The 19072-nt window shown below is 43.1% G+C and overlaps 1 protein-coding gene across 1 annotated transcript; it reads left to right on the top strand.

The window, feature by feature from the left end:
* The first annotated feature begins 253 nt into the window (after window positions 1-253).
* LOC139381752 (essential meiotic structure-specific endonuclease 1) lies at window positions 254-18397 on the top strand. The gene is made up of 9 exons (XM_071125501.1): window positions 254-372; window positions 5643-6403; window positions 6581-6708; window positions 10426-10515; window positions 15480-15601; window positions 15929-16073; window positions 17461-17576; window positions 17728-17917; window positions 18013-18397. The coding sequence occupies exons 2-9, from the start codon at window positions 5674-5676 to the stop codon at window positions 18187-18189; spliced, it is 1698 nt and encodes a 565-aa protein (XP_070981602.1). The 5' UTR covers window positions 254-372; window positions 5643-5673; the 3' UTR covers window positions 18190-18397.
* Window positions 18398-19072: the final 675 nt, after the last annotated feature.

Here is a 19072-nt window from a genome sequence, read left to right as displayed (position 1 = left end):
GTTGTCACATCAAATTCTAAACTACTGACCGCTTGTCACTAGTTACCAGAGCCAAAGTCAAAATTGTCTACGTCCTAAAAAATCGTAAACAAAAATGAGCTTTTTGGTCTTAATTGAAGATTAAGTTTTGGCATAAGGTTGCCAGTGTGATTAAGGTTTGGTTTAAAATAAAATTGTTAAAAAGAGAAATTGTAGAAATAGGCGGGGTTTAACCATAATTGTGGCTGTGGTAACTAGTTCGTCCACTAAACCCGCGGAATCCAAAATTATGAAAATCCAGTTACAAAAAGGCTAGCAAGACGAAATAGCTCGAAAGTTAAAGAAATTATTTTTTGTCCTGAAAATAAAATATTGAACCCCTTCTACAAGAACGTGAGTACATAATTATGTTCAATTAATTTGACAGACTTTAGATATTAACGTTGTATTGGTAGCTAAACGTTAGCTAGCCAACACGCCTCGAGAACATTTACTAGCTAATGTAGCTAGCTAAATGTAATAGTATGACATTAACCCAACCCATATGCCTCGAATGTTACTGTTACGATAATTACATACACGTTAACTGTAGCTTTAGTGTTTGCAGTATTTCAAGTAAAAACATGTGCATTAACAAGTAGTAAGTGTACTGCATAGTCTATCGAGTCGGGAAAGTCTGGCTGCGCGCTCAGGACTGATTTCTGAGAACATGTCTACAACTTAATCTTCTGCAAGCTGTCAAACTATCGTAAATAAAGCACCAGCTAACTTACACGCGGTTTATCAGTGCCCAAAATCACTTTCTAGCTCAGTTCCAACTCTGTGTTTGTCAATGAAGCTAGCAAGTAGTAGCTAGCAGGCACATTGAGCAGTAGTGATATGTAGTACGCAAACGAGTCGTTATTTTTGAACGACTCTTTACTGACTCGAGTCATGATTAAATTGAACGAGTCACTGAGAAACTAGTCTTTCGTTTGATGTGTTCCGACCAATTATGTCAATAAACCAGATAGTAAACAGTAGTAGCAGCGTATGTGAGGAGTCAGTTAATGCAAAAATGGGTCAGTGCAGCTAACTATTTAGCAGTCTTATGGCTTGGGGGTAGAAGTTGTTCAGGTTCCAGACTTGGTGATCTGTGCGGTAGTAGAGAGAACAGTCCGTGGCTGGTGTCGTTGACAACAATTGTTAGGACCGACCTTTGACAGCGCCTGGTATTCTAAACTGAAACTCATGATTAGTTGATTATTGGAGTCAGGTGTGTTAACGGGGTCCGGGACAAAAATGTGACACCAATTAGGCCCCTGAGGACTGGAGTTGCCCATCCCTGCTCTACCCTCTGTAGTGCCCTGGGGTCGGGTGCCAAGCAGTTGTCATACCAAGCGGTGATGGAGCCAGTCAAGATGCTCTCAATGGTGCAGTTGAAGATCTTTTTGAGGATCTGAGGGCCCATGCCAAATCTTTTCAGCCTCCTGAGGGGGAAGAGGCATTGTTGTGCCCTCTTCACAACTGTGTTAGGGTTTTTGGATTAGTGCTGGTCAAAATATCATATCACAATTTTATTTTATGATGGTGTGACGGTATTTAAATCAAATTATATTTGTCACGTACACGTGTTTAGCAGATGTTATTGCGGGTGTAGCGAAATGCTTGTGTTTCTAGCTCTTAACAGTACAGCAATATCTAACAGTAATATCTAACAATTGCACAACAATACACACAAATCTAAAGGAATGGAATTAAAAATATATAAATATTGGGCGAGCAATGTCAGAGGGGCATAGACTTAGATACAGTAGGATAGAATACGGTATATACATGTGAGATGAGTAATGCAAAATATGTTAACATTATTAAAGTGACTAGTGTTCTATTATTTTTATTTAACTGGGCAAGTCAGTTAAGAATAAATTCTTATTTAGAATGATGGCCTACCAAAAGGCCTCCTGTGGGGACGGGGGCTGGGATGAAAAAAAATATATATATATATATTAGAGGTCGACCGATTAATCGGAATGGCTGGTTAATTAGGGCAGATTTCAAGTTTTCATGACAATCGGTAATCAGTATTTTTGGGCGCCGATTTGTTTTTATTTTTTATTTATTTTTTAAATGGATTTTTTTTAATACCTTTTATTTAACTAGGCAAGTCAGTTAAGAACACATTCTTATTTTCAATGAATGCCTAGGAACGGTGGGTTAACTGCCTTGTTCAGGGGCAGAATGACAGATTTTCACCTTGTCAGCTCGGGGGATCCAATCTTGCAACCTTACAGTTAACTTGTCCAAAGCAATAACGACCTGCCTCTCTCTCGTTACATTCCACAAGGAGACTGCCTGTTATGCGAATGCAGTAAGCCAAGGTAAGTTACTAGCTAGCATTAAACTTATCTTATAAAAAACAATCAATCATAATCACTAGTTAACTACACATGGTTGATGATATTACTAGATATTATCTAGCGTGTCCTGCGTTGCATATAATCTGACTGAGCATACAAGCATCTAAGTATCTGACTGAACGATGATAGGCAGAAGCAGACGAGTGAACATTCATTCAAACAGCACTTTCGTGCGTTTTGCCAGGAGCTCTTCGTTGTGCGTCAAGCATTGCGCTGTTTATGACTTCAAGCCTATCAACTCCCGAGATGAGGCTGGTCTAACCGAAGTGAAATGGCTAGCTAGTTAGCGCGTGCTAACTAGAGGGACGGAAGCTATACTGTTACACTGGCAATACTAAAGTGCCTATAAGAACATCCAATAGTTAGGTTAATGAAATACAAATGGTATAGAGAGAAATAGTCCTATAATTCCTATAATAACTACAACCTAAAACTTCTTACCTGGGAATATTGAAGACCCATGTTAAAAGGAACCACCAGCTTTCATATGTTCTCATGTTCTGAGCAAGGAAATTAAACGTTAGCTTTCTTACATAGCACATTGTTCACCTACAAACAAGCAAGATTTCTGACTCTCACAGACCTGTGACTTCTTCTTTAAGAGGCTCCTCTGTCCTCCACTCGTTACCTGTATTAATGGCACCTGTTTGAACTTGTTATCAGTATAAATCTCTAACAGTCACACTCCAAACTCCACTATGGCCAAGACCAAAGAGCTGTCAAAGGACACCAGAAACAAAATTGTAGACCTGCACCAGGCTGGGAAGACTGAATCTGCAATAGGTAAGCAGCTTGGTTTGAAGAAATCAACTGTGGGAGCAATTATTAGGAAATGGAAGACATACAAGACCACTGATAATCTCCCTCGATCTGGGGCTCCGCGCAAGATCTCACCCCGTGGGGTCAAATTGATCACAAGAACGGTGAGCAAAAATCCCAGAACCACACGGGGGGACCTGGTGAATGACCTGCAAAGGTCTGGGACCAAAGTAACAAAGCCTACCATCAGTAACACACTACGCCGCCAGGGACTCAAATCCTGCAGTGCCAGACGTGTCCCCATGCTTAAGCCAGTACATGTCCAGGCCCGTCTGAAGTTTGCTAGAAAGCATTTGGATGATCCAGAAGGAGATTGGGAGAATGTCAGATGAAACCAAAATATAACTTTTTGGTAAAAACTCAACTCGTCGTGTTTGGAGGACAAAGAATGCTGAGTTGCATCCAAAGAACCCCATACCTACTGTGAAGCATGGGGGTGGAAACATCATACTTTGGGACTGATCCGTGTAAAGGAAAGAAGGAATGGGGTCATGTATCGTGAGATTTTGAGTGAAAACCTCCTTCCATCAGCAAGGGCATTGAAGATGAAACGTGGCTTGGTCTTTCAGCATGACAATGATCCCAAACACACTGCCCGGGCAACGAAGGAGTGGCTTCGTAAGAAGTATTTCAAGGTCCTGGAGTGGCCTAGCCAGTCTCCAGATCTCAACCCCATAGAACATCTTTGGAGGGAGTTGAAAGTCTGTGTTGCCCAGCAACAGCCCCAAAACATCATTGCTCTAGAGGAGATCTGCATGGAGGAATGGGCCAAAATACCAGCAACAGTGTGTTTGAACCTTGTGAAGACTTACAGAAAACGTTTGACCTCTGTCATTGCCAACAAAGGGTATATAACAAAGTATTGAGAAACTTTTGTTATTGACCAAATACTTATTTTCCACCATAATTTGCAAATACATTCATTAAAAATCCTACAATGTGATTTTCTGGATTTTTTTTCTCATTTTGTTTGTCATAGTTGAAGTGTACCTATGATGAAAATTACAGGCCTCATCTTTTTAAGTGGGAGAACTTGCACAATTGGTGTCTGACTAAATACTTTTTTGCCCCACTGTATTTCCAAAATTTAAAATCACTCGGAGCTGATTTCCTGGTGTTTTTAGTCTTAAAAAAATTATTATTGCTCAGAAAAGTTGGAAGGCCAAATAAAACCGCTTGCGGGCCACCATTTGGGGAACCCTGATGTAAACCCTGGATTGCTGATGCTTTGTATTGGCCAGTGAGAGGCTTTGAAGCCACTGGAGTGTGAGGCCAGTCACGGCCTTCCTATTAATCTATATCCCCTACAAACCTCACTACCCCCCCTTCCTCCGCCACCACCACCCAAAATACCACCCCAGCCCCATCCAACCTCTGACCCTGTCAAACTCCCCCATACAATTGAAAATAAAATACATGGACATCTGTTTCTTTCACCATACACCCATCACACATTCCAGTAACATGCTTCCCTACCAAGTTCAAATAATTCAATCCCATATGCCTTAATCTCATCCTACACTCACTCTAAAAAAAAAAAACTACGAAAAACAACAGAACAGAACAGATGACCAGAGAACTGGAATGACATTTACTCTCCCGGGTCGCCAACACGAAAGCCACTCCACCAGTCTTCTGATCTGACCCGGTGAGTCATAGCTCAATAGCCCAGCATCAATAACCCAACAAGCAAACTAGGTTACCCAGATGGCTGGTTCAAAATAATCCAATGTGTGTTCTGTCCAATATTTATCCAAATTGGGTTGTTTTTAACCAAGCATTTTTTTGTTGTTGACATTACTTAATCTCTACGGTTCCCATTACAAGACCCAATTTATTGTACAGATTTCCTTTTACTATATTTTCCTCTGCCAGCAATCTAACCTAAACTTTTGGATTCATGTTTTTAACCTCTCCTCTCCCTAATTGCACCTGTATATCTACTAAATAATTTACTTTGACTCCTGTTTGAGCAGGGATCCAACAAAATTGAATCTCTATCCCATTTCTTTGTAACCCTAACAACATAATTTTTATCCATAAATCCTCACGTTCTGACTTCCCTGATCTTAGACTACACAAAACTGATGCAGAATCTGAACATATTACTACTCTTCTTGGTTGCACCTCCTCTATCCATTGAGCGCTGTTCTTCCTGACATTGTACCCTAAGCGGAACCTAGGTTGAAGATGACCTAGAGCGGAACTACAACGTCAGAAGAACAGCACTCACTAGCGGTCTCTCGAGGCTAGTATGGCCAGAGAGGAAGGCCAATTTGGATACTCTTTAGCCTATTTAGGCCTACTCCAATAGATTGTACAATAAATATGTATGTTATCATTCTGGATGGAACATAATGAATAGTGCCAACCATACAGAATCCAATGGCGCCTGTCAACATAACGCCATGGTTCTGATTTTTAACCTGCTTTGTCCATCCACAGTCCGTCTCGACTGTCTGAGGCTGGACCCACCATGGGTAGCTACAGTGACTCCACCAGTGACCTGGATGAGGATCTCCCTGTGTATGACTTCCTCCAGCCCAGATGTAGCCTGAGCCAAGCCTCCCAGATCCACACAGACCAACCAGACCTGGTGGTCCTGGACAGCTCTCATACAGACCTCCCCATAGGGTTGGCTGATGTTATGATGATCAGTAGTGATGATGAGGAAGAGGATGTTCCCTATATCCCCCTGGCGCTGAGACTCAAACAGAGACAGGAGGGTTTGGAGCCTGCATCCTCCACACTCAGTAATGGACAGGACAACCATCACTCCTCACCTGACCTTCCTGGTGGTTTAGGCCTGTTGGCACCGAATGGTCACTCAGAGTCTGAACCTCTATTCACCTCATATGAGACCCTAAACAGTCATCGTAGGAAGGAGAAAGGTGGAAGACCAGACTGGGATGACCCAGAGGAGGCAGCTCTCCCTCAGCTGTGGCCCCCGCCAAAGCCATCCTCCTGGGCTAGGAGCACCATCTCCCCTGCCAAGAGGAAGCCCTCCAAGATGACTGGTGAGGAGATCCAGGGGTCCAGGGAGGTGCTGAGGAGGAGGGAGGCCAGGGAGAGGCAACAGGGGGACAAGGAGGCGCGGATGCTGCAGCAGGAGAGGCAGAAGGCAGAGAAGGCGGCCCTGGCAGAGGCTGTGAAAGCACTGCGACCAGAGGAGTGCATCAAACACATGGTGGTGTCTGTGGATCCAGGTGTGTTGAAGAGAGGCAGTGGCTGTGTTTCGATTCCCTACCTTTTTCCCCAGAGTGTGCACTTGCTCAGTCTCACCCGCATGTATTTAAAAGCATTGAATAGGTGTAAGTAAGGGCTACACAGAGGATTTTGTAGTTCCCAGTTTCCAACATATGTGCGCGTGTGTGTGTGTGTAGCTCTGTTGCAGTTGGAAGGTGGGGGCCCTTTGCTGACGTCACTCCAGGCCATGGGCTGCAGCTGTGCCATAGAGAAACAGCCCCTCCCTCGCAGCGTCAACTGGGTCAGGAGAACACCTAGCACTCAGGTGACTGGAGCATCACACACACACACACACACACACACACACACATCTCTATCGCTTCTCCTCTTGCCATGCTTATCCATTCTGTATTAACCAAGCACAAGTGTGTGTTTATCTTCATCTTAATCATGCAACGCAACTAGGGATGTGACAAATCAAAACTGTTTCTTAATGTTTAAACTGCCATTTTACATGTGAATTCACAATGCTGCCAAAAACTGTTTGGGTCTCATGGTGCATCCCTTTCAGATGGGTAAACATAGTACATGTACTATCATTACTGTACCTTAATTCCACCTTCTCATTTTCCATACAGGACTTAGCTGCTGTCTGTTGCCTTTCTCTGCTATTTTTCCGACGATTAATGACGATGACGTAGTGGTGGAGCGTCGCTCTCCAAAATAATTGATTCCTCGACTCCTTGATTGTCGACTCTCGGTTTCGACTCCAATTTCTGGGTGTCAAGATTCGATTCCGCTACAAATAGACTCCTAAGATTCAATATTTTTGGAGCGGAGGAGACTATTCCGGCGCCGACAGAGATGGCCGCCTCGCTTCGCGTTCCTAGGAAACTATGCAGTTTTTTGTTTTTTTACGTGTTATTTCTTACATTAGTACCCCAGGTCATCTTAGGTTTCATTACATACAGTCGAGAAGAACTACTGAATATAAGAGCAGCGTCAACTCACCATCAGTACGACCAAGAATATGACTTTCGCGAAGCGGATCCTGTGTTCTGCCTTTCACCCAGGACAATGGAATGGATCCCAGCCGGCGACCCAAAAAAACGTTCTTTGCTTCACGGAAACATGGCTCACTGGAGAGACGCTATCGGAGTCGGTGCAGCCAGCTAGTTTCTCCACGCATCGCGCCGACAGAAACAAACATCTTTCTGGTAAGAAGAGGGGCGGGGCGTATGCCTTATGGCTAACGAGACGTGGTGTGGTCACAAAAGCATACAGGAACTCAAGTCCTTCTGTTCACCTGATTTAGAATTCCTCACAATCAAATGTCGACCGCATTATCTACCAAGGGAATTCTCTTCGATTATAATCACAGCCGTATATATTCCTCCCCCAAGCAGACACATCGATGGCTCTGAACGAACTTTATTTGACTCTTTGCAAACTGGAATCCATACATCCTGAGGCTGCATTCATTATAGCTGGGGATTTTAACAAGGCTAATCTGAAAACCTACCTGACACCCTAGACCCACTCCAATTTGCTTACCGCCCCAAATAGGTCCACAGACGATGCAATCTCAACCACACTGCCCTAACCCATCTGGACAAGAGGAATACCTATGTGAGAATGCTGTTCATCGACTACAGCTCGGCATTTAACACCATAGTACCCTCCAAGCTCGTCATCAAGCTCGAGACCCTGGGTCTCGACCCCCGCCCTGTGCAACTGGGTACTGGACTTCCTGACGGGCCGTCCCCAGGTGGTGAGGGTAGGCAACAACATCTCCACCCCGCTGATCCTCAACACTGGGGCCCCACAAGGGTGCGTTCTGAGCCCTCTCCTGTACTCCCTGTTCACCCACGACTGCGTGGCCACGCACGCCTCCAACTCAATCATCAAGTTTGCGGGCGACACAACAGTGGTAGGCTTGATTACCAACAACGACGAGACGGCCTACAGGGGGGAGGTGAGGGCCCTCGGAGTGTGGTGTCAGGAAAATAACCTCACACTCAACGTCAACAAAACTAAGGAGATGATTGTGGACTTCAGGAAACAGCAGAGGGAACACCCCCCTATCCACATCGATGGAACAGTAGTGGAGAGGGTAGCAAGTTTTAAGATCCTCGGCATACACATCACAGACAAACTGAATTGGTCCACCCACACAGACAGCAACCTCAGGAGGCTGAAGAAATTTGGCTTGTCACCAAAAGCACTCACAAACTTCTACAGATGCACAATCGAGAGCATCCTGGCGGGCTGTATCACCGCCTGGTACGGCAACTGCTCCGCCCACAACCGTAAGGCTCTCCAGAGGGTAGTGAGGTCTGCACAACGCATCACCGGGGGCAAACTACCTGTCCTCCAGGACACCTACACCACCCGATGTTACAGGAAGGCCATAAAGATCATCAAGGACAACAACCACCCGAGCCACTGCCTGTTCACCCCGCTATCATCCAGAAAGCGAGGTCAGTACAGGTGCATTAAAGCAGGGACCAAGAGACTGAAAAACAGCTTCTATCTCAAGGCCATCAGACTGTTAAACAGCCCCCACTAACATTGAGTGGCTGCTGCCAACACACTGACTCAACTCCAGCCACTTTAATAATGGGAATTGATGGGAAATGATGTAAAATATATCACTAGCCACTTTAAACAATGCTACCTAATATAATGTTTACATACCCTACATTATTCATCTCATCTGTATACGTATATACTGTACTCTATATCATCTACTGCATCTTTATGTAATACATGTATCACTAGCCACTTTAACTATGCCACTTTGTTTACATACTCATCTCATATGTATATACTGTACTCGATACCATCTACTGTATCTTGCCTATGCCGCTCTGTACCATCACTCATTCATATATCTTTATGTACATATTCTTTATCCCCCTACACTTGTGTGTATAAGACAGTAGTTTTGGAATTGTTAGTTAGATTACTTGTTGGTTATTACTGCATTGTCGGAACTAGAAGCACAAGCATTTGGCTACACTCGCATTAACATCTGCTAACCATGTGTATGTGACATAAAATTTGATTTGATTTATTTGCTGTACTTCTGAGAACATCAACACCCTTGCATCTTTCAAGGCGATCTACCGAGGGACGGAGAGAGAGGGGTGGGGCACAGTATAGGCAGTTCGTGCACTAGGCCTATCTATCGAAATGGAATGCTGTATCTTGCAATTTCTTGGCTTGCCATGTCTTGCAACTTCAGTAAAAAGCAGAGTATATCGTCAATGAATAGGCGAGGATATTCTACACGCAACAGACTGAAAACTGAACACACACTCGCATTATTAGGGAAGCAAAAGAGCAGGGTTGTAATCATTAGTTCAAACAGTTTGCAACTTAAACGAGAGTTTCTATTGGACAAATTCAGGTAGGTCCCTCCCGGTTTTGCTCCGTTTGCTTCCATTCCGAAACGTTTGCAACAGAATACTGAATATGCCCCAGGCGAGCCATGGTGAGGGAGGGAGGGAGGGAGGGAGGGAGAGAAATGAGGGGGCAGGCACAAAGAACTGATGTGCATATGTCCTGGTAATCTGAATCTTGCAACGTTTGTCTTGAATGCCTTGCAAATTTACCAAAGTAGCCTAAAGTTTGCCCTTTCCTCCCTGGTTTCATTTAAATTACACAACTTTCCCCAGGCCTTTATTGCCTATCGTCTAGTCAGGCTATAACACGGAAAATAATGTTTTGTGATAACTGCACTGGGATTTTAATTATGTGGGGGGATGTTTTTTGGTTAGGGATTTTTCTTCACGTTATGTATCCCAATCTCTTTTAAACGTTCACACCCCTACACTCAACCCATAGCTTTTTGTGGTCGTGTTGAATCCGTGATGCATTATGGGTACATTTTTACTGATTGACTGATGTACAAATAATAACGAGTAGTTATTCATTATGCCAGGTGATTTGTAGATCAGTCACTTGGCAGTCGCTGACTGCAGTGGTTGATCTATGTCGAACAAGCAAATCAAAGCCCTTAATCTCTGTTGCTTCTCAGACAGGTGAGGTGTTGTGTATCCCGGAGGCCCACACAGTGATGCAAGTACCTGTTGATGACTTCATCAACCTGATCCACAGCTACACTCAGGTGAGTGACACCTCTCTGGGTTGGGCATGGCTATGGTTTCATCCCACTTCCTGTTTCTGCTGACTAGCTTGAATGTGCTAGTTGGGGAGGGGTGTACAGAGTGTACAAAACATTAGGAACACCTTCCTAACATTGAGTTGCACCCCCCTTTGCCCTCAGAACAGCCTTAATTCATCGGGGAATGGACTTTTCAAGGTTTCAATCGTTCCACAGGGATGCTGGCCCATGTTGACTCCAATGCTTCCCACAGTAGTCAAGTTGGCTGGCTGTTCTATGGGTTTTGAACTATTCTTAATACACACAGGAAACTGTTTGTGTGAAACTCAGCAGCATTGCAGTTCTTGGCACACTCAAAACTATTTTCTTGCCCATTCACCCTCTGAATGGCACACTTACACAATCCATGTCTCAATGGTCTCAAGGTTAATTTTTTAAATTTTTAACCTGTCTCCTCTCCCTCAGCTACACTGATTGAAGTGGATTTAACAGGTGACATCAATAAGGGATCATATCTTTCACCTGGATTCACATGGTCAGTCTGTCATTGAAAGAGCACTCAGTGTACACACAATAGCCAGCCTCCACCCAGTACCCTGCCCTGAACTTTAGTCACTGTTATTAGCTGGCTACCACCCGGTACTCAACCCTGCACCTTAGAGACTGCTGCCCTATGTACAGTGCTTTCATGAAGTATTCACACACCCTGACTTTTTCCATATTTTGTTGTTACAGCCTGAATTAGAAATATATTACATTTGGGAAAAAATTGTCACTGGCCTACACACAATATCAAAGTGGAATTATGTTTTTCTAAATGTTTCCAAATGAAAAGCTGAAATGTCTTGAGTCAATAAGTATTCAACCCCTTTTGTTATGTATGGCAAGCCTAAATAAGTTAAGAATAATTCCTAGGCAGAGTTCCAGTGTCTTTGTTCTTTTGCCCATCTTAATCTTTTATTTTTATTGGCCAGTCTGAGATATTGCTTTTTCTTTGCCTAGAAGGCCATCATCCCAGTCGCCTCTTCACTGTTGATGTTGAGACTGGTGTTTTGTGGGTACTATTTAATGAAGCTGCCAGTTGTGAGGCGTCTTTCTCAAACTAGACACTCTAATGTACTTGTCCTCTTGTTCATTTGTTCGCTGGGGCCTCCCACTCCTCTTTATATTCTGGTTAGAGCCAGTTTGCGCTGTTCTGTGAAGGGAGTACATACCCTTGTACAAGATCTTCAGTTTCTTGGCAATTTCTCTCAGAATAAGAATAGACTGACGAGTTTCAGAAGAAAGGTCTTTGTTTCTGGCCATTTTTATTTATTTGTACCCTTTTTTTTTTCTCCCCAATTTCGTGTTATCCAATTGGTAGTAGTTAGTCTTGTCTCAACGCTGCAACTCTGGTACGGACTCGAGAGGCGAAGGTCGAGAGACATGCGTCCTCCGAAACACAAGCCGCACTGCTTCTTGACACAATGCACAGCTAGCCGCACCAATGGGTCGGAGGAAACACCTGGCAACCTGGTCAGCGTGCACTGCGCCCGACCCGCCACAGGAGTCACTAGTGCGCGATGGGACAAGGATATTCCTGCCGGCCCAACCCAGACGAGGCTGGGCCAATTGTGCGCCACCCCATGGGCCTCCCGGCTGCGACAGAGCCTGGGCTCAAACCCAGAATCTCACGCACAGCTAGCACTGCATCGCCTTAGACGACTGCGCCACCCGGGAGGCCACGTTTCTGGCCATTTTGAGCCTGTAATCGAACCCACAAATGCTGATGCTCCAGATACTCAACTAGTCTAAAGAAGGCCAGTTTTATTGCTTCTTTAATCAGAACAACGGTTTTCAGCTGTGCTAACATCATTGCAAAAGGGTTTTCTAATGTTCAATTAGCCTTTTAAAATGATAAACTTGAACTAGCTAACACAACGTGCCATTGGAGCACAGGAGCGACGGTTGCTGGTAATGGGCCTCTGTACGCCTAAAAATCTGCCATTTCCATTTCCAATAGTCATTTCTGTATTTCTGATCAATTTGATGTTATTTTAATGGACAATTTTTTTTATTTTCTTTCAAAAACAAGAATTTCTGAGTGACCCCAAACTTTTGAACGTTAGTGTAGAAAATGGTAAACCCTTGAATGAGTAGGTGTGTCCAAACTTTTGACTGGTACTGTATGTAAATTAGATTTCAGTATTTCATGTTCAATTAAAACATGTTTTCACTTTGTCATTGTGGGGTATTGTGTGTAGATGGGTGAGGAAATATAATTTATTCAATTTTGAATTCAGGCTGTAACACAACACAATGTGGAATAAGTAAAAGGGTATGAATACTTTCTGAAGGCACTGTGTTATTCAGTACAACTACAACTCTGATCTAAAGATGAACGCATTTTTTCCCTCAAACATTGAAATTGTTTTGACTTTACAAATTGTTACATAGTCATTGAACACAGGTCACTTTAATAATGTTTACATGCTGTTTTTTACCCACTTCATCTGTATATACTGTATTCTAGTCAAAGCTCATCCTATATAACTACAGCTGTACACACCTTTTCTATTAATATACTGTCCACAATGTATGTACATACCATTATATGCATATAGTGCTTAGAGAAAGTTTGAAAACTTCAGCATTTTCTTTAGTTCTGCCTACATTTGACCTAAAATGTACTAATACACTGAACAAAAATATAAATGCAACAATTTCAATGATTTTACTGAGTTACAGTTCATATAAGGAAATCAGTCAATTGAATTAAATTCATTAGACCCTAATCTATGGATTTCACATGACTGTGAATACACCTGTTGGTGACACTTTAAAAAAAGGATTGGGGCGACATATCTCCTTTGCATACAGTTGATAGTGGCTCGTGGAATGTTGTCCCACTCCGCTTCCATGGCTGTGCTAAGTTGCTGGATATTGGCAGGAACTGGAACATGCCATTGTCTACATGGATCCAGAGCATCCAAACTTGCTCAATGGTGAGAATGCAGGCCATGGAAGAACTGGGACATTTTCAGTTTCCAGGAATTGTGTACGGATCCTTGCGACATACTGCCGTGCATTATCATACTGAAACATGAGGTGATGGGGGTGGATAATTGGCACAACAATGGGCCTCGGGATCTCGTCGCGGTATCTCTGTGCAAATAAATTGCCATTGATTAAATGCAATTATGTTCGTTGTCCGTAGCATATGTCTGCCCAAATCATAACCCCACCACCAACATGGGACACTGTTCACAATGTTGACATCAGCAAACCGCTCAACCACACAACGCCATCTTCCCGGTACAGTTGAAACCGGGATTTGCCCACTAAAGTTGGTTACGACGCCGAACTGCAGTCAGGTCAAGACCCTGCTGAGGACGATGAGCACGCAACTGAGCTTCCCTGAGACCGTTTCTGACAGTTTGTGCAGAAATTATTCAGTTGTGCAAACCCACAGTTTCATCAGCTGTCCGGGTGGCTGGTCTCAGACGATCCCACTGGTGAAGAAGCCGGATGTGGAGGTCCTGGGCTGGCGTGGTTACACATGGTCTGCGGTTGTGAGGCCTGTTGGACATACTGCCAAATTCTCTAAAACAATGTTGGAGAGGCGGCTTATGGTAGAGAAATTATCTGGCAACAGCTTTGGTGAATATTCCTGCAGTCAATATGACATTGAACGCTCCCTCAACTTGAGGCATTTTAGTGGCCTTTTATTGTCCTTAGCACAAGGTGCACCTGTGTAATGATCATGCCATTTAATCGCCATCTTGATATGCCACAACTGTCAGGTGGATGGATTATCTTGAATTAGGACAAATGTTCACTAATAGCGATTTAAACAAGTTTGTGCCAAACATTTGAAAGAAATAAGCTTTTTATGCAAATGGTAAATTCTGGGATCTTTTATTTCAGCTCATGAAATATGGGACCAATACTTTGTTGCTTTAATTCCTTTTTTAAGTATAGATGAAGTGTATCTGATTTAAACAAATGGCACAAAACAATTATACTTTTTAATTTCTTTATTGAGCATGTTGATCCAACATTCACTTTCTTTGTGAGAAAAAGTATGTGAACCTCTAGATTAATGAACTAAATAAAGTGTATGAAAGTAGTCTCAAATTGATTATTTTGTCCCATATTCCTTGCATGCAATGACTACATCACGCTTGTAATTCTACAAACTCCTTGGATGCATTTGCACTTTTTTCTTGTTGTGGGTTATGTTTTGCCCGACCAGAATTGAATGGTGAATAATGTCTTGTGCCATTTTCTATTCAAGTAAGAGAAGAACATGTTTTTAAACAGTTCTAAATTAATCTTGATAATGCCATGATTTATGGAAAACCATGAATGTATCATGAATAATGATGAGTGTAAAGCTTACAGAGGCTACAACAAAACATCCTAAAATGCTGACATGGGCTCACCATTGACAATGACAATGACCCGGAAGCGCATATTAGCATGTTTTGTTGTAGCATATTGCTGATTTTATAAACTGGGTGGTTTGATCCCTGAATGCTGATTGTCTGAAAGCTGTGATATCAGACCCGCATACCACTGATATGAGAATTTATTTTTACTGCTCTAATTACATTGGTAACCAGTTAATAATAGCAATAAGGCACCTCAGGGAAGGGCTGTATCCAGGCACTCCACGTTGCGTTGTGCTTAAGAACAGCCCTTAGCCGTGGTATTTTGGCCAGAATCCACACCCCCTCTGGCCTTATTGCTTAAAAATACCTTGTTGTCGAGCAACAATAACAACAACCAAAAAGGCATAGTCACACATTGATGATGTACAGTATTTCATGCTAAAAATGCGTAAAAAAAAATACACAAAACAACCGTTGCCGTCTCAACACTTTTGTTGATAATAATTGCATCAATCCAGGACACTTTTACAACTATTAGGCAATACACTGTTACTAGATTCTGACCTCCCTCACTCCTGTCTGTATGTTACCCAGGAACAGAAGGGTGGAGGTGCAGACTGTAGTGCCTCTTTGACCTCCTGGACCCTGGGTCTGCAGGCTCGCAACCCTGGCAGGACCCCCAGTCTGGTGGTCATAGACCTGGAGAAATACTTCAGGTGAGGGGGCTGGAGAGGGATGTGGTGTGTGTCCCAAATGGCACCATATTGCCTACAAAGTGCATTATGTAGGGACAAGGTACTATGCCACCGTCCACTTGGGGGTATTTCTAATAGTTTTATAAAGCATTTTGATCAATTATTTTTTTAAATTAAGCATTCATAATTAAATGGTTTATTGCTAGAAGTTATTATAAGTGTTAGCATTTCAAATAAGTGTGACTTGGAGGAAGGAAAAGTGTTTATTGTGGAAACATCAAACTTCGTCAAGCTGTGTTACATAAAAGTCCTCAATTTTGCCCCAAAAAAACATTGTTTTACCTACAGATCCCAGAAATCCCAGAATCAGAAGAAGTTCCGGGATGCGGTCCTGGGGGATGAGCAAGCAGCAGTAAAGGGGGCAGTGAAAAAGAGGAGGAAGAAGGATGAAGGTGATGCACTGCCCAAGGTGTCTCGAGTTGAGGTAGAGGAGGTGGGTTGTCATGATTAACAGCTGGTAATTGTTTGACAATATAGTGTGTGGAATTGTCTTTGCAAATACTATTTGAGCAAGTTTTTAGTCTTTGAAACCAACTCAACTAAGGGCCGATCTGTCTCGGACAAGGTTACTTACTTATTTTTATTTAACCTTTATTTAATTAGGCAAGTCAATTAAGAACAAATTATTATATACAATGAAGGCCTACCAGGAGGCAAAAAGCCTCCTGCAGGGATGAGGGCTGGGATTAAAAATAAGAAAATTAGGACAAAACACGCATCACAACAAGAGACGTCACACCACTACATAAAGAGATACCTTGAGACTTGGATTGTGTGTGTGCAATGTTTTGAGTGTGACGAACTGCGCCGCTGTTGGACTTTTCATGCGCAACAATTTCCTGTGTATCAAGAATGGTCCACCTCCCAAAGGACATCCAGCCAACTTGACATAACTGTGGGAAGCAGTGGAGTGAACATGGGCCAGCATCCCTGTGGAACGCTTTCTATACATTGTGGAGTCCATGCCCTAATGCTGTTCTGAGGGCAAAAGGGGTGCAACAAAGTATTAGGAAGTTTTTCCAAATGTTTTGTACACTGTATATAACGGTGCCATATGAATGCATTTCTAATGGGTATAGAGTAGCCTTAACAACGCAATTATCACAACATAAGTTGTAATATGGCTTTTTTTTCCTGGCTTGGTTCCCCCATGATTTACACACACCGCTGCTGCAGCCCGAAGCACAGCTCAGGCCTGTTTTGATTTTGTCATCAAAAATGTTTTATTCTCCTGTGCTAGAGTCTGCACTAGAATGGTCCGACTACACAATATTATGTTGGGCGCATTAAATGATGCTCTGTATCGGTTGTTTTCATGATTTTGGATAGGAATTATTGGAGAGAAAAAAATCTCAACTGAAGGCCTAAGTCCAATAGTCACGGTCCGCCACTTTCATTATTTTACCCAGATTTTAGTAGAGATGCAGAGAAGCATATTTAGTTTCTTTAAAAAAATAACCACCCTCAGGAGGGTACAGACAGCTCGAGGTATGCTTAGATATGTAGAAAAATAGACATTTGTTTACATACATTATGGGTCTAGATTGCAGGAAAAGGCTGTTTTCAGGTGTTTGAAAAATGCTAAATTCTCAAACTTACGGTCGGGAGGCCTAGCACTCCTACGGACCACCCCCCAGCCATCCTCACGTACTTTGGGCCCCCTCAGATTTTTGGGGTGTATGACGCCCCTGCACACCCATGTCCACTTGTATGGAGTAAAGGTAAGCCTACATGCTTCATGTCATGTAGGACACTTGTGTGACAGTTTTCCAAAGTACCTCTGTAACAGTCTCTTGATCCTCCAACATCCATCCCATCAGGCCGTGGTACACCTGCAGCTACACACAGGGGTTCAGGTGCATTTCCTGTCCACCTGGAAGGATTTCTCTGACCACATTGCCATGGCAACCAAAGCAGTAGCTGAGGCCCCATTCAAGTGAGTGAGCTAATGTGACAGATAAACTGTCAACTGTGTAATTTCAATATAGAACCACTCAATCAGTAAGTCATTACAATATACAGCTGTGCAGAGTTGTAAGGGAGTAACATCTCATATATTGTGTGTTTGTGTGCGTGTCTGTCTCCAGACGAGAGAGGGAGAAGACAGGCTTCTCGTTCTACCTGGAGAGTGAGTGGGCTGGAGGCCAGAAAGTGGACAAGGCTGGGAAAGGACTGCTGCAGGTCTGGAAGAGACAGATCCAGCAGCTGAACAGAGTCAGCCAAGATATGGCCTCTGCCATCCTCGCTGCCTACCCCTCTCCCCAGCTACTCAACCAGGTAAAACTACACATAATATGTACACACACATACAGCATGTGTTTTCCCCACACTGAATCTCACAATTGCTCTCCGCATTGTGATGTCGTTGGCAGGCGTACAGTCGGTGCAAGTCAGAACGTGAGAAACTGTCACTGCTATCGGACCTCCTGATTCGCAGAGGGGAGGGCGTGACTTCCACAACTCGCCGGGTTGGTCCTGAGCTCTCCAAGCGTCTCTGCCTGGTGATGACATCATCAGACCCCCAGCAGACCCTGGACTCCATGCTTTGACCCTTTTATGATGTCATGCATCTGACCAGTGACCTCAGTAGTGGAAGAGTGGAGTTGGACTGATGTTTTAAATCTGTGTTCTTCATCACTAGTCTTCAGCCCTGCCTCTGGGGACCTATATGATGTGCAGGCTTTTGCTCCAGCTCAGCACTAACGCACTTCATTCAACTAATCAAGGACTTTGTGATTGGCTAATCCATTGTGTCAGACATGTGGGTCCTAAGGAACGTTAACTATGGAGCACAGTGACATTTGGATTTGGATAGTGTCCCGTTTTATGACATCCACCTTGGTTTGTAATATACTTTTTATTTTATTAAAGCGTCTAATACAATCATGGGATTTTGACCAAAATAGATAGTCAATAATAGACACCACCTATATTACATAGCACACAAGTGGGTTAGAGAAACCTGTACTTTAAATAAGACTAGTGAGTTTTCTCTGCTGCTATTTTATTTGCTGTTTCTAAACATTTCACTATCTTTGGATTAGGTATATTCACAAGTTTAGACAAGAGCACCACAATAACTCTAAATCAAACCAGAGTTTCTAAAAAAAAAAAGTGTTTTGTGGTTTATTTCCAAATGACAACAATGTTACAATGAACAGGGGAAAAGATCAAATGTTCCTCGTCTTGTACTTGCAAAAATATTAATTAACAGCACATGGTTTATTAGTGACTCCAGTGTGGAAAGTTATGTGAGTATTTATCTGGTTGAGTAGAGTTGAGAGTTCACAAAAGATTGTGACTCTGAATACTCAGGTCAGGTGTTCCTCCAGGACAGATGAGGCTACTCTAGTTTAAAGTTGTACAGTGCCTTGCGAAAGTATTCGGCCCCCTTGAACTTTGCGACCTTTTGCCACATTTCAGGCTTCAAAC

Source organism: Oncorhynchus clarkii, chromosome 23 (assembly GCF_045791955.1).
Source record: "Oncorhynchus clarkii lewisi isolate Uvic-CL-2024 chromosome 23, UVic_Ocla_1.0, whole genome shotgun sequence".
NCBI lineage: Eukaryota > Metazoa > Chordata > Actinopteri > Salmoniformes > Salmonidae > Oncorhynchus > Oncorhynchus clarkii.
This window is presented reverse-complemented; position numbering and strand designations above follow the sequence as displayed.